This window comes from Oncorhynchus masou, chromosome 15, assembly GCF_036934945.1.
Source record: "Oncorhynchus masou masou isolate Uvic2021 chromosome 15, UVic_Omas_1.1, whole genome shotgun sequence".
In the NCBI taxonomy this organism is placed as follows: Eukaryota; Metazoa; Chordata; class Actinopteri; order Salmoniformes; family Salmonidae; genus Oncorhynchus; species Oncorhynchus masou.
In genome coordinates, this window is record NC_088226.1 from 40499741 (window position 1) to 40516626 (window position 16886).

The 16886-nt window shown below is 42.3% G+C and overlaps 1 protein-coding gene across 1 annotated transcript in view; it reads right to left on the reverse strand.

The window, feature by feature from the left end:
- The window catches only part of LOC135556249 (receptor-type tyrosine-protein phosphatase F-like), a 426619-nt gene that overhangs the window by 16782 nt on the left and 392951 nt on the right, over positions 1–16886 (reverse strand). Inside the window, exons 25-26 of the mRNA XM_064989280.1 lie at positions 10536–10648; positions 3743–3840 (exon numbers count right to left, since the gene is read on the reverse strand). Of these exons, the coding sequence (XP_064845352.1) occupies positions 3743–3840; positions 10536–10648 (211 nt within the window). The remainder of the gene's footprint in view (positions 1–3742; positions 3841–10535; positions 10649–16886) is intronic.

A 16886-nucleotide genomic window follows, 5' to 3' on the forward strand; every position in this document is an offset into this window, starting at 1 on the left:
GAGAATGCTGTACAAAATTAACTGATATGTGGTAGTAGTTCTGTAAGAACTTAATTTATCTAGGGAACAGATCAGAGTGGGAGCAAGTCTCAAGCCTTTAATGGTTGAGTGGCCAGCCATGTCATTTTCATCTGTTTTGCCATGTAATCACTATGAGTTTCACCGGAACCAGGGTGAAATCAGTGGAATCTCGCATTTTGCAACACATGGTTTGCAAAAGTACTAAGGTTCGTACATCATTGATTACATACTTCTGATAAAATGATACACGCATCGGTACACTGCTTCGAAGTTAGGTTCTTAGCGATTTCAACTCATGCCTTAGATCTCTGGTATCAAGCATAGCATCACTACAGGTTGGAAGCGTTTGTTAACAGTTACAGAAACATTTTTACTTGTTGTAAGGACAAGTGCACTCGCTAAATGACCAAAATGTACATGTTTAAATGAAAACTTTCAAAGAACACTAATATGTCACTAGGTATTTACAGTAATATGCTGTAATTGTAATTGGTACTGTTAATTAAATTACAGTAACATTTTTGGTTCCATAAAATGGTTTTCAGTAGCTGTTACTGTAAAATGAATTACAGTAACTTACTGGCCAATTGCTGCCAGTAAGTTTCTGTACATTTTACAATAAATGTTTGACATAAATGACATCACATCCAGGCCCTCGTTGAATCAGAGGCGTATTCTGGAGTCGGGAGACAGGTGCATCTCTCAGGTTGCCTCCCAAATGGTAACTTATTTTGAGTCATGGTCCAAAATAGTGCACTGAATAGGGACCCATTTGGGGTGCATGCTCTGTTGTATCTATTGATAAATACAGCAAACAATGTCTTTCAGCCACTCGGCCAGACACTGTCAGCCATACTGTGTGTGTGTCAACGCGTAAGCGGGCTGTAATTTATGTCAGCTGTCTACAGATCCACCGAGGGAAAAACAGACACATGGGCTATACAGTAGATCGAACGCACTAGACATGTTAAACAGACCTATTGTTTGCTATAAGTGAAGAAAAAAGCATTTCCCATTCTTTTTCAGATGATATCCTAATCTAGCGAGGCACATTAGGAGGTGATTGTGTCTGGTGAACAGCCTGATTAATACCTGCTGTCACTCCCCAGCGTACATTACCAGACAAGTCCTCTCATAAATTGTTTGCAAAGTCCCAATCCTAAATGTGTCATCTCTGCGTGACTCGACGCTCCCTGAACATATGGTGTTGCTTCCTTCCTCTGTGTCAGCAAAAGACATCAGTCCCCACTACTGAGGAAACGTTTGAGTTGGACAGCACGTGCCAAACAGAGTAAGGCACAATCAACTAACAACTGTAATTGTTTTCACCTGTCTGAATACAGCTCAGGCAAGGAGAATGAAGGAATCCCTAATGAGAGTCTTGGACTAGTGCAGGGCAGCACTCACCACTCAGTAGAAGGCAGTGATCATGAATCACTCATCGTAGGCTTATGAAGAAAGGTGTGTGTGTGTGTGTGTGTGTGTGTGTGTGTGTGTTGCCCATATAAACCAGAGTGAGAATTTTAGCTCAGACTTTTTACTAGCTATTTGCATAATTCTACTTAATTCTACCTAATAACAAAGTGGGGGAATGGGGGGGTTCAAGCTTCCTAAAGTACAGAATATTACTGTATTTTGTGTGGATACAGCATTCTCACTCAAGGGTGCAACAAATATAGCCTCAAATGCAAGTCTTAAAATAGGTTAATAAGCCATAGAAGCTTTCCCAGCCCACAACATTTTCCCACAATGCACAATCATTAAATCTGTAAAAAGACATTTAAGGTATTTTATTGTGCGTTCTACAGTGTTTTACTGTTGAAATTACAGAAAAGTCTTACAGTGTGTGTGTGTGTGTGTGTACGCATGGTTGTGTGCGCTTGTCGTTGTTGTTTATGGAACCTGTCTACAGATCCACCGAGGGAAAAAGAGCCACACAGGCAATGCAGTGAATCGAACGCACAAGACATGTTAAACAGACCTATCATTTGCTATAGCTGAACGATGCAGCAGCGACGCAGTGGTATTCAAAAAGCGTCTCCCATTCTTTTTCCCGATGATATCCTAATCTAGCGAGGCACATTAGTAGGTGATTGTGTCTGGTGAACAGCCTGATTAATACCTGTCGTCACTCCCCAGCGTACATTACACAGCCAAGCCCTCTCATAAACTGTTTGCAAAGTCCCAATCCTAAATGTGTCATCTCTGCGTGACTCGACGCTCCCTGAACATATGGTGTTGCTTCCTTCCTCTGTGTCAGCAAAAGACATCAGTCCCCACTACTGAGGAAACGTTTGAGTTGGACAGCACATGCCAAACAGAGTAAGGCACAATCAACTAACAACTGACATTGTTTTCACCTGTCTGAATACAGCGCAGGCAGGGAGAGACTGGTGCAGGGCAGCACTCACTACTCAGTAGCTGGCAGTGATCATGAATCACTAATCGTAGGCAATTAAGAAGAAGGGTGTATGTGTTGCCCATACAAACCAGAGTGAGAATTTTAGCTCAGACTTTTTACTAGCTATTTGCATAATTCTACCTAATTGCTAAGTTCACCCTTTAAAATGACAACAGTTGACAAAGTCTGGGCTTCTTTCCCAACCCTCACCACTAAAACATCATTTAAACTGTATGCATAACCTATTAAAGACACTCACGGTACTCTGACGACTACTACACTTTGAGTGGTCATGACCGTATTAGAATTATACTTATACAAATGTGTGTGTTGGAGGCCAATCACAGACTCCCGCTCTATTCCAAACGGCAGAACAAAGTGTGTGTGTAGATGAGCAATGTTCCAAATAGGCCTAGCTTGTGCATCACTATCACTAACTATCACCAGTTCGGAAGAGGTGAAGCGAGAGGATATCCTCTGTCCAAAATCTGCCCCTGCCAGATAAGCAGATATTTTTGCATGGAAGTCTATGAGAGAGTGTCAATTTACATGACGCTTATGTGATCAAATAGCATAATGTCTAGGTTGTTACAAATGCACTCTTATAAGTGGACACACGTGCCATTCTGCAACTTAGTAGTGCTTGTTGTTCACACACGTATCTGCTCTCTCACTGGCTAGAATGGTCCCACCTGATCTCGTCTCCTGCTGCCTGCCTTCCATATTTTAGGACATGTATTTTCATTGTTAGAGCGGTTACTTGAAGATCTTGTCAATATAATAGATACTCTTAGCTATCACGAGCCAACAAGAGTGAAGAAATTCAAGGCAGAGAAATAAAGACACCCTAGAGACACCCCCAAAAATGTTCTGATTGGGGAAGGCTCACTCTGGTCTGCTTATTGAGCAAAACATCTCATTGGCATCTCACTGGCTCAGCATAATAGAATCCGCCCAATGGTTGCGTTGCGTTCCCCTGCCGAGACGTTCTATGCATCAACCAATGGTTGCATGCCACGTCATCGACTGTGTCATTGACCACGAAAGGGTTCTACCTGGAACCAAAAAATGTTCTTCAAAGGGTTATGGGGACAGCCGAAGAACCCTTTTAGTTCCTAAATAGCACATTTTTTTCTAAGAGTGTAGTGATAAAGACAGCCAGTCGTTGCAGAGCAGTGTGTGAGCCATAATCAAAGTGTCAAGCTAATCTGTTGAGAGAGATTATAGATCTAGAGACTACAGAGACTACAGTATATGAGCGAACTGAGTTGTAGACAGCCAGTGGTGATCAGCATGGCAGAGCAGAGCAGGGGTAGTTACCTCATACTCCTGTGAGAAGCGGAGTCCGTCGTTGGCCTTAAGTCGCTCGATGTGGTTAGCCAGATCAGTGGTGGAGATGAAAGGGTGCTCCATCATCCCTGAAGGAGAGAGGAAGAATGTTACCTATTTACAGTGGTACATAAAACTTTCCTTAAGCTATGGATGAAAAGTACAACACAGTGTGATATATGGACGCACACACATTTGCAGCAGGTTGACGTTTATTGGGATGAGAGTGGTCCTGGAGGCAGAACTGAGCGATTTCTGCTAGATGTGCCAGCTGCAAAGTCAAAATTGGCTATATTGTAAACATTTATGAAAACAAAATGTGCTTTTTGATCCTAATTTAAGGTTAAGGTTAGGCATTAGGGTTAGCAGTGTGGTTAAGGTTAATGTTACGTTTAAAATCAGATGTTGTGACTTTGTGGCTGTGCAAGCTAGTGACCATTCTGCAGAGCTGCCTCCAGAACAGTATTCATGACGAAAAAGCTAACCTGCAAACATGCATGCACACAACAGACATACACACACTGAATGTGAGATATGCAACCAGTGAACTGATGCAAGTGTGATAATAAAGAGCAGAGCTCAGTGAGAGTGGTGATATGGAAAGAAGTGTGTGGAGAGAGAGAGAGAGAGAGAGAGGATGTTCAGAGCATCATGCTTTAACAACAGGTCACTTTCCAATTTTCCATGAAATGGTAGGTGCAAACTATCCCTTGCTATAGCTACATAAGACCAACATCTTAATACATTAGTAATGATATTGTCACAAAGCAAAACAATACTTTAGAAGATATACCATATACATTTGCTACCAGGTGATATATAGCTATTGATCCTGAAACGAATGATGCTGAAATTGTAACCTCAAAGCGCGGGACTTATAAACAGAACACATACAGGTACAGTATATCATCTTTTTCAGCGGTAAAAGAGCTCAGGACTTGATGCAGGAACAATCTTTCATCTCTGCTTGTCCTCAAAGCAATAGCAAATGGATTATCCTCCAAAATGACAGGACAGACCGAGACACAGACACCACTAAACAACAAACACAGACACAAATGTATCAAACATATAATATTGATTCAAATAATAAATTAATTCAATCATTGTCAATAGAGGCTCTATGCATATTACTGCGTTCTTATCTTATTGGCTTATTATTAAAGACCCTAAGCTCTGACCTCTAAACCCTGACTCTCTTCTATAACCCCTGACCTCCCACAAACAGCCATCCAATCAAACACTGTGGATAGTTCTCAGCCAGCGGTGACAGGTAGCAGTTCTGAGGCCAGCCTGTTGAAAGGAAGTGACACAGCTCGTGGGGATGGGGGGGGGGGGGGGGGGTGGAGTGGAAGGGGGTGGGAGGATCCAGCAGACTGAGCTACCATTCAGATGCTCACAGAGGAGGTGCAGCTAGCATGGAGCCGAGATGAGGTGGCCTTAGTGGGTGACATACAGAAATCAGCAGTGGAGGATGAATAGAGAGGGTGGAGGTGGGTGTTCTTGGAGGAAGAGGGGGTGGGTGTGTGGGGGGGGGGGTGTTCCAACTCAGCTCCCAAAGTAGCACCATCACAACACTTGCTGTCGGTTTTGGTGCAACAGTCACTGACTACATAAACTAACTACTGTATGTACAGATCAGGATCAGTTCTAACACTAATAAGTAATTGATGGGTAGTTATATTTGTCCCATTACAGCTCAGACTGTGCCTCAGGGGGAGTTGAGATATGCAAGAAAAAAAATCACATTTCCAATTTACACATACATATAATCCACACTTGTACATGTGTGAATTGGAAATGTGTTTTTTTTGCATATTCCAACTCCCCCTGAAGCACAGTCTGAGCTGTGATTGTGCTACTGAGAGAACTGATGCAGAGTGACTCAGAGATCAGAGAGAGAGAGAGAGAGAGAGAGATCAGAGAGAGAGAGAGAGATCAGAGAGAGAGAGAGAGAGATCAGAGAGAGAGAGAGATCACAGAGAGATCAAAGAGAGAGAGAGAGAGAGAAAGAGAAGGAAAGAGGATATGCTTAAATAGGTAGAAAACACAGGAGGAATGAAAACTAACTTGGAGTGTTCGGACAACTGAGGGCACTGGAACCTGTGGGGAGAAGATGGGGGAGGTCGGTGTGTCATACTCAACAGCCAATACCAGAGGGATCATTCATGTTAAAGGAGGAAGAGAGGAAAAGGAGGGGAGAAGAGGGTAAAGAAGGATTAGGAGAGAGATAAAGGGGGATAGAGAAAGAGCACCAAGGTTTTCAAAACTGAAGAGAGTCAGTTTGTTAGGCTGAAACTGAGAGGAATGATGCAATTCCAGGAGGTCTCCATCCATGACAATAGCCTGGATCCAAATTGAACTGTTCGATTTAACCTCATGGTATTGGGTCCGGGCTACCATGACAGTCCAAACGTACCCTGACACATAACTGTCTTAGACATAAGACAGACTATACTGTATGTACTACTACCCTATATTAAAGTATCATAGAGTGCTTTAGTATGAAACAGAGGCATCGATAGTGAAGAACTGAGGACACGCCTGATGTCTAGCGCTGTTCTTCATTGTTGCTCATGAAGGACACACAAGGTAAGAGGCAACCTAGTCAACAACATACCTGCCTCTATTTGTGTAAACAACATCAGACAGGTCCCCCACTGCTAGAGACCCACAAGCTGCCCATCTAATAGCACATTACTAGAACAAATACTAAAGAGGATCCCTGTGAAGGATCTAGCTTCAAAACACCCCAGCGTGGAGGGATGGAGGGGAGAGAGATGAGATGAAAGGTTAGAGAGAGAGAGAGAAATAGAGAGAGAGAGAGACTGCATAGAGTAAGAAAGAGTGACAGCAGGAGACAGAGTGAGAAAGCGAGAAAAGGGTGAGAGAGCGCACAGGAAGAAAGTGCTAGAGAGAGAGGAGAGGAGGAAGCACAGGAAGAAAGTGCTAGAGAGAGAGAGAGGAGAGGAGGAAGCACAGGAAGAAAGTGCTTGAGAGAGAGGAGAGGAGGAAGCACAGAAAGAAAGGGCGAGTGATTCTGTGGGCTTATATTCGAGTTCAACGCTGCTTCCAACGGTAGTTAATTAGCAAGCTGGGTCATTGCAGCCCATTAGAAGAGGCACAGAGGCTATGTCCCAAATGGCACCCAATTCCCTATATAGTGCACGACATTTGACCAGAACCCTGCTTGCCCGTTATTTATTTAAAACATACGTTTATTTGCTCGCCCGGCTATTAAAAAGGACAGGAGGCTATTTGAGACAGCTTTTAATTTAAGTTTAACGGTATGATAAGAGACCATTTAGGCTTCTTAAGGTCATAAATGGAAGTTTAGAGGGAGAGGACATCTCAACTTTCAGACTAAAACCAGCGCTTTGAGTTGTCGATCGACAGATGGTACCTTCAATCCTCAACTACAGTATCTCTTTGCATAGAGTATACCAACTTCACCTCAACCCAAGTACTACAAATACTACAAGATTGATATGATCCTATACATTAGGCCTTGTTAACTTACAATCCTTCTCATCCTCAACCCTCCCAATACAAACAAAGACAAGATGATGACATCCACACAGAAAATTCTCCAGTTTTAAAAACAAAAACAAATAACACTGAGAAAGTGTGAAATTAACACACTGCTTAATGTAGTTCCGAGAATACCTTAGCTTTTGAGTAAATTGTAGTTACCACCCATGACTGTATTTGTTTGTGACAGAGACATCATTGCTGCATTTATCCATTTTTGGTTCCATGGACTTCACCAAGTGAGATCCTAATTGAATATGTTATTATACATTTTTTTTTAAAGACATCACCAAAGTGATTTTTGAACTTCTCCTGTTGAAAAGAAATATCCCAAGTATAAAATACAGTCATGTCCACACACTAAAGGGTACACAAATTATGTTTTAAGCAAAATAGTGGTGCTGTGCTATGTCATGACTTAACTGTACCACCTATTGAGATGTGCCTTTTGTTAAGTAAATCAGATGTTAAATCATGTGAAAAGGAGACTGGAGTGCCACTTTAGCACAACGCCATACACATTTTATAAGGCTTTACTTTGAGTGCCGAGTTTTACCCAAATACAGGAGCCTGGAACTCATACACATCACTATGAACCAAAACCATGACAATCATTAACATGTTTCCCAGTATGCTCTATTGCAGTTTGATTTTAAAAAATGGTTTGTTTCATTATCTGTTTGTGCATGTACATGGATTAATTAATTAGTAGTATGCCACTCAAATAAAAATTACAAATATTTTCTAAACTGATCCAATATGTTACTTAGAATTATTGCACCTGTTTCTGAAATGGCTGTTCTAGTTTAGATGCTTTAGCTCCAGTCTCGCCCACTTCATTCCTGGAGAGCTACCCTCCTGTATGTTTTCGCACCAACCCCAGTTGTAACTAACCTGGTTTAGTTTATCAACCAGCTAGTTATTAGAGTCAGGTATGCAAGATTAGTGTTGGTGTGAAAACCTATAGGATGGTAGCTTTCCAGGAACTGGGTTGGAAAGTCCTGCTTTAGGTAGTCTCATAGTGTAGTCTTCCCAACCCATTCTGAAAACAGGTTCCAAAGGTTATATATTATTACACTGACTGGATTCCAATAGAACATACAAAGGTGATGTGTAAGCCACCATAATGTGACTTGCAGGCCCTATGTGGCCTGTAAACCACAACTTTCAGGCCATTGTATTACACACAATAAAAGGTTTAGATTTGTGCCTAAAGGGGTACAAACACTTGTAACTGTAGTGGTACTCTGTAAGATCATCCTTTGTACCTTTTTAAGTGCATTAATTGTACCCCAGTTCATACCTCAGGCCAGGAAGGAATTAGGGTTATCAAAATTGACCGAAATATTTCAGATTTCCCTCTTACATTTCCAGGAAACTTGCAACCAGGATTTCTGGAAAGCCTGGGAAATGTATCATCATTTTCCAATTCTACCTGCAAGTCACTTTATGCCAGTTTGCAAAGTGATGTGTAATTCCTATTGAATCCAGCCAGAGTTAGGATATCCAACAGTTGACAGTTGTATTCATCTGCATTCGGAATGACTTCCAGGATTAGGAACATTGTGCGGAGACTACCTAAGACATTTACACTGGACCAAACTTTTCAGTAACGGGTGCAAAAAATGTAACTAATGCCCCCCAAGAAATGTAACTAACGCCCCCCAAAAAATGTAACCTTTATTTTTCTAGGAAAATCAGTAAAGAACAAAATCTTATTTACAATGATGGCCTACCCCGGCCAAATCCTAACCCGGACAATGCTGGAACAATTGTGCACCGCCCTATGGGCTCCAGTCACGACTGGTTGTGATACAGCCTTGTATTGAACCAGGCTCTGTAGTGACGCCTCTAGCACTGAGATGCAGTGTCTTAGACCGCTGCGCCACTCGGGACCCTCCAATGCATCAATGCATGTGCACAAACATAGATACTGAAACAAACAATTCCAAAACCCAACCTGCAATAGAGCATGCTGGGAAATATAATAATGATGGGTGTGGTTTTGGTTCAAAGAGATGTATATGAGTTTCAGGTCACTCTATTAGGGTAATACAAGACCCTTAAAATAAGGCTGTATGAAATGTGTAAGGTATTGTGCTACAAAAACACATTTTGTTTCTCACTTGGTGAAGTCAGAAGGGCTGAAAATGGATGAATGCAACAAGCATATATCTCAGTCACTAACAAATACAGTCATGGGTGTTTTTTTTATTTGAAAGATCAGGCACTCTGGGAAATATTTGAATAAGGGTTTAAACTAAGCAGTGTTAATTTAACACGGTTCCCGATGTCTATATGGGTCCACAAATTCAATACTTTCAGTGTTGATTTAAACAAACTGTGTTTATTTTATTTTTACACTGGAGAATGTGGTTTGCAGTAAAGCAGGTACATTCCACCGATGATAGTCGGCATAATTGAATGTCGACAAACTTTAATTTGAGATAACCAGCATCTGATATTATTCTAATTTAGCTGAATCTAATTTAGCTGCATATACACTGAGAACTCAGATGGTTTTCCTATTACATCTTCCAAAGCTGTCCTGTGAGCTGCATTACATTGCTTCTCCTATCAAAGTGGTTACAAAAATCTACACATTTACCAGAATTTATCAAAGCATAAGAGTGTGACCAGTGGAGGTGGCTCGAGGCCAGGTTTTATAAGCAACCTTGTTAGAAATTTGACTGTAGGCAAAGTGGAAAGTTTGGCCATGGTTGCTAAACTTAAGTGCGTCTGTGTGGGTTGTTTTGTCTGCTCAACAAGATCTCAAAGTTTCACTTCGAAATTCAACGTATTATGGATGAAGGTCTATTTTTGACCCGTTCATTCTGCATGGTCACAGGGTTAATCCCATGTGGTTACAGGGGTGAAACGGAAACAACTCAAAGGGTTAACTGTATGTGTTCATTCCCGAGTGGTTAAGGTTAGGACTATGGTTTACGGGAGGCTCAAAACAAAAATAATGAAAAACAACGCACTATTACCATCAGGTATCATCAGTATTTACAGTGTTCTGGCAGCTTGCTAGAACATTGTGAACTGCGATAGCACAGTGGTCTGAGCAGCGTGCTCCGACTCCGAGAATCATGAGTTTGTTCCCAGTGTTTTTTGGGGGTGAGTGCAGAGAAAGGCCTATCGACGTTCTTAGGACCTTTTCAAACGTCCGAATTTGCAGCGTGTGTCTAGTGATCAGTCTGGTCTGCAAGTGTGTTTGGGTGGGTGAGTTTGTGTTTGTGTGCGTCTATACCTTGTGTCTGGTAGTTAAGTCGTCTCATCTCCACAGGGTCAGAGGAGTGGGCCAGCAGAGAGTCCTTCACCCCAACAGAGTGCTCATCCTTGGCAGAGGGAGATGCTCGTTTCCTGCGGAGAGAGGCAGGGAGGATAGGCCATAAGAGGAGATGTAAACACAGTATATTCTCTGTTCCAAAATTCACACTACTATTTAGAATGTAATGTATTTGGCATGTATTCTAAGTGGCATGCTAAAAGGCCTTTAGACATTGGAATGTAACCATACAGCAGGGGCCTGCTGGCTTGGGATGGTCAACCCCTTACACAGATCTGTTTATTTCTGCAGTGATGTGGAAGATACCAGATACAGAGACGATGCTCAATTTGCAGGTAGTTAAAAGACATGTTGAGATTTGTAACTTCCTGAAGCAGAGGCACACATCTACTCTTCAGAGTCAGATCAGAATCCCAGAATCGCATGTACACATACCCGGAAATTGACTTAATGAATAGGTGCTTCCAGTAATAGACCATGTCCAAGACAGACAAGACACAAAGTCAACATACAGAATGCATAATATAAATACAGCACACATACATAAGTACATTTGTTTTATGTCCAAAACTGCACCATCCCTGCTATATAATGCCCTACTTTTGACCATAGCCACAGCCCTCAGATCTGGTCAAAAGTAATGCGTTATATAGGGAATAGGGTGCAATTTGAGTATGCTGCTGTTAAATAACACTGTCTGCCGGGCTGTGTTCGTTGGTTCCCCAGATGAGGCCGTTTATGTGTGGAGGGCCCAATTTACTGTCTACACAGCTGGGGGGGAAGTGGTGACACAGTTTTAGGTTTACGCTCATTAAAACCTCTAATTTCCCCCATATGAATGTGTGAAAACAAACAGGCTGAGCAATTAACGGATCAGTTGCAGTGACAGACTAGCAAGGCTGGCTAATTACAGAGGTGGAGAGAAAGAGAGAAGGAGGGAGGGAAGGAAGGAGAGAGGGGAGTGGGAGAGGGGGGACTTGGGGAAGAGGAAAGGGGGATGGAGTAGCGAGAGGAGAGAAAGAAAGAGAGGGAGAGGAGGAAGGAAAGTAGGAAGAGGGGAGAGAGAGAAACAGAGAGAGAGCACATCTCCTCCATTCCCAATGCACAACACACGTCTCCTAGCGCGAGCATGATAACTGAGGTCTTAAGTGTTGACATGTTACAGCTGCTGCCAAGCAAATGCATTAAAGCATGCGTTCGTTTCTCTGGGTAGCGCTAACATTGCGCTAACATGTCATGTGCAGCAGCCTCCATCGCTGAGTGCTGCTGCTGATGTGCTCACCTAACTCTGTCTCAGGGGCAGCTATTAGTGATGCCATGCTATCACAGCTGTCTATGAGAGGTGTCAGTCATGTTACTAGCCCTAAACTTACAGTTTATATACACCTTAGCCAAATACATTCATACTCATTTTTTGACAATTAATGACATGTAATCCTATAAAAAAATTGCCTGTCTTAGGTCATTTAGTATCATCTTAGTATCATCACTTCATTTTAAGAATGTGAAATGTCAGAATAATAGTAGAGGGAATGATTTCAGCTATTATTTCTTTCATCACATTCTCAGTGGGTCAGAAGTTTACATACACTCAATTAGTATTTGGTAGCATTGCCTTTCAATTGTTTAACTTGGGTCAAACGTTTTGGGTAGCCTTCCACAAGCTTCCCACAATAAGTTGGGTGAATTTTGGCCCATTCCTCCTGACAGAGCTGGTATAACTGAGTCAGGTTTGTAGGCCTCCTTGCTCGCACACACTTTTTCAGTTCTGTCCACACATTTTCTATAGGATTGAGGTCAGGGCTTTGTGATGGCCACTCCAATACCTTGACTTTGTTCTCCTTAAGCCATTTGCCACACCTTTGGAAGTATGCTTGGGGTCATTGTCCAATTGGAAGACCCATTTGCTTCAATACCCATTTGCTTCAATACCCATTTGCTTCAATATATCCACATAATTTTCCTCCCTCATGATGCCATCTATTTTGTGAAGTGCACCAGTCCCTCCTTAAGGAAAGCACCCCCACAACATCATGCTGCCACCCCCGTGTTTCAAGGTTGGGATGGTGTTGTTCGGCTTGCAAGCCTCCCCCTTTTTCCTCCAAACATAACGATGGTAATTATGGCCAAACAGTTCTCTTTTTGTTTCATCAGACCAGAGGACATAACTCCAAAAAGTATGATCTTTGTCCCCATGTGCAGTTGCAAACCGTAGTCAGGCTTATTTTATGGCGGGTCTGGAGCAGTGGCTTCTTCCTTGCTGAGCGGCCATTCAGGTTATGTTGATATAGGACTCATTTTACTGTGGATATAGATACTTTTGTACCTGTTTCCTCCAGCATCTTTACAAGGTCCTTTGCTGTTCGGCAATTGATTTATACTTTTTGCACCAAAGTACATTCATCTCTAGGAGACAGAACGCGTCTCCTTCCTGAGCGGTATGATGGCTGCGTGGTCCCATGGGGTTTATACTTGCGTACTATTGTTTGAACAGATGAACGTGGTACCTTCAGCCATTTGGAAATTGCTCCTAAGGATGAACCAGACTTGTAGGTCTACAATTTTTTCTGAGGTCTTGGATGATTTCTTTTGATTGTCCCTTGATGCCAACAAAGAGGCACTGAGTTTGAAGGTAGCCCTTGAATTACATCCACAGGTACACCTCAAATGGACTCAAATAATATTAATCAGCCTATCAGAAGCATCTAAAGCCATCATTTTCTGGAATTTTCCAAGCTGTTTAAAGGCACAGTCAACTTAGTGTATGTAAACTTCTGACCCACTAGAATTGTGATAAAGTGAATCATAAGTGAAATAATCTGTCTGTAAACAATTGTTGGAAAAATGCACAAAGTAGATGTCCTAACTGACTTGCTAAAACTATAGTTTGTAAACAAGACATTTGTGGAGAGGTTGAAAAACGAGTTTTAATGACTCCAACCTAAGTGTATGTAAACTTCCAACTGTAACTGCAGTGCACTACTTTTGACGAAAGCCCTTAAGGCTCTGGTCAATAGAGCTGCACTATACAGGAAATAAGATGCCATTTAGGACACATCCATGGAGATGGACGGCGAGATGAGGATTGTACTGGAGATCGTAATAAAGCATGGAGGCAGGAAATAAGGAAGTGTGGGAAAGCGTGCTTTGTTATTCTGACTATTGCCTAGGAAACGACATGTAACTCCACTTTTTGCATTTAGCTTGCAAGGCATCAGGGCTGCAGGTGTGTGTGGGTGTTGGGAACCGGGCAAAGGAGAAACCACAGACTATGAACTCTCAGAGAGATGTAACTCGACAGATCAACGAGATCAAAGATATTTCTCAAAGCTGCCTGTAAACATTGCCCACACACGCATGCACATATTTGCGTGCTCACACGCGCAAACACGACATGCGTGGACACACACACACACATGCACACACACACAGATGCACACACATAGACACACAACCAGTCAAGAGCCAGACATGTCTCTTGTGAAAAAAAAACAGTCAAAGAAAGGTGTGATGTGTGATAGTGATGGGAAGTTCAGTCAAAAGAACGATTCTGTAGACTAATTTTGTTCATTTGAGTAATGGCCAGAACACGCAGGACCCCACACCAGCGAACGATGAACTGAAAACTTGAAAGAGTACTGATTCTACAAGCCTCTCGTTCATCACAGTTGGCAGGCAGGAGCCCCTACCGGCGAACGATGAACTGAAAACTGTCATAATCCGACAAGCCTCTCGTTCACCTGTTGTTTACCGTGCTGTGCTTATTGAAGCTGTCATTTGTGACTGAGACTTGTTGTTTAAACAATGTAGGCCTACATTTGTTGATTGCTAGGGATACAAATAAGATGATGTCTTTATACATTTGAAACAAGGTCTAGTTGTGGCCACATCTGGATCTAGATTGTGAACGACTGTTGGAGGAGTGCATCGCTCGATTGCCGTGAGGGTGATAAGCACAGTATGGTTTGCGAACTGCAGCCCCCCCCCCCCAATCTATTTGTTCTCGAGTTCAAGTTTGTTTAGTAGAGGCTGTACATGCTTTGATTCTACAAAGCCGATTCCATCATAACATTCAATAATTAATGAATTGCGTTCATTTTTGCACCGTGAGATGAATTGTCAGTTAACATATATTTTTATCCCCTATGCTGCCTGCAGCATGATCTATTTTCCTTTGAGTAATTATGACAGACAGTTGTTGGTCAGAGCACATCTCTAGAGCTGTTGAGTCGGAGGACTGTATATCAATCCTACTGCTAGCAGGCCAAAAGAACGACTAAAATGAACGAGTCACTCAGAAAAACGAATCATGACTTTCGAGTCAGTAAAAAGAGTAGTAGAAAAAGAATCGATCGCATACTGGACCTCGCTATGTGTGATCTTGACAGTGTAGTAGAAACAAAGAGCATGTCAGTCTGTCACTCTGACTCTCTACATCAGGCATCAGTCAGAACAGAACAGAGTGGAGCAGCCTGACCCAGAAGCACATCTTATAGAGGAGTAAAGGCATCTGTCCACATGCCTTCCCAATTCGACTACCTTTTGTGACGTTTTTGTTAGTTTGTGTCTCGGCGAGGGTTTTATCAGTTGTTTGGGCACAACAGCAAAAAGTTTGAGGCCAAAGTCTACTCCCATTCGTCGAGAATGGCAGGGGTTCTTCAATTAAGTGGGTTTTTTGTCATTCAACGAGAGACGAATCGGTTTGATGCACATATTTTCACTTTAGAAATACTGCAATAACGTCTTAATTTGATGTAAAAACGTTTTGTTTTTTCAAGCGAAGGTCTTTTAAGGGACTATGCAAGCACACTCGTTCAGCCAGCTGACGCCTTAGCATGCTGACGCCTTAGGGGGAGGGGAGAGGAAGCGTGTGCTGCAGATTGACAGCCAAGCCAGGGTTGAGAGGGGGGAAAGTGGTGTACGGGTGTAAAACAGGAGAGAAGTACTAACCTTTCTTGTTTGCTGCGTTCACAGAAAGCAGGGGGAAAGTGAGCGAGGGAGAAAACAGAGAGAGGGAGGGAGAGAGGGAGGAGGATTAAATTACAGGGTTAAAGCATAGAAGCAGTGGATGGAGAACAGCATCTGGCTAATACAAGCTCTTTACTTCACACCTCCCTCCCACCCTCTCTCTCTCTCTCTCCTCTCTCAGCCCAGCGGTTTTATTCAGATAATAACGCTGACATTTTGAAAATGAGTTTTTTTCCTCCAGGGGCCCAGATCTCAATCCCTGTCACTGTGATCATCTTCAACAAGTGTTTAAATATCTTTTTTTTTTTCTTCTTTACAACCCATTCTCTTAAGATACATATGCTGGAGAAAAGAAAAATAGGATCTACATATCTGCTATGTGGGGAATTCAGGAGATAATTATATTCTCTGCAGTTGGACAGGCTTGATGATGGTGCACTCTGCTCTCTCAGGTTACTTGAGGTAGATATTGTACTAGCTCAGTGGAAATACAGTAGGCTGCATCCTGCAACTGACGTCCTGGTATCAACTATGTTATCCTACTACATTGTGTGGACAGATGATGATGGGGTTATTATATAATAAGCTGTTTCACCTTATATACTTTTGCAACTGTTGAAATGTCTATAGATCTGCCTCTTGTACTGTGTTTTGTAGCGTTTACATTAATTTATATTTGAATACAATCCATTCCAGCAAAATGACTTCCAAGTCATAAAAAGTTGCTATGTGTCCTGGCATGGACATCAGAGAGTTATAGCCCTATGCAGTCAAATAGGCATGTTAAATTGGGACACTTCAAAAGATTTCTTCTCATTTGCTGTGAAGAAATCCTCCACCCTCCTGCCATCTAAGTCAGCCTTGCCTGGACTTTTCCACAGAGAAATACTTTGAATTACTAGTTCAGCTGAGTTCAGCTTATTACTTTCCTGGGTTGTTGTGTAAGAGCGAGTTGAGGTCTGGCTCCTTCTGATCGCCAGAGTGAGGAGAATTAAGGTGAGGCCAAGCATGTTGGAATGCTTTTTTAAATGATTAAGTCATTTTGATCAAGTCAAGCACCTGATTCCCTTTTTTGTTCAAGCAGAGCTGAAGCATCTGAGAAGTAAGGAGAGCTACACTACCACAAGCCCAGCAACTCAAAGACTGAACAAACAGTAAGAGAGAAGGGTGACAAAAGAGGAGAAGAAAGTTGAACAGACAGAAGAAGAAGACAGAGGAAGGAGGACCAGCTCGTCCCATCCCAGCAGTGTGCTAGCTAGCTGAGATTTCATTATTAGCGGAAGATGCATATGGATCCCCTGTTCTTCCCTCTCTCTCTTACGCTAGCTCAGCTAGAAACTCTAA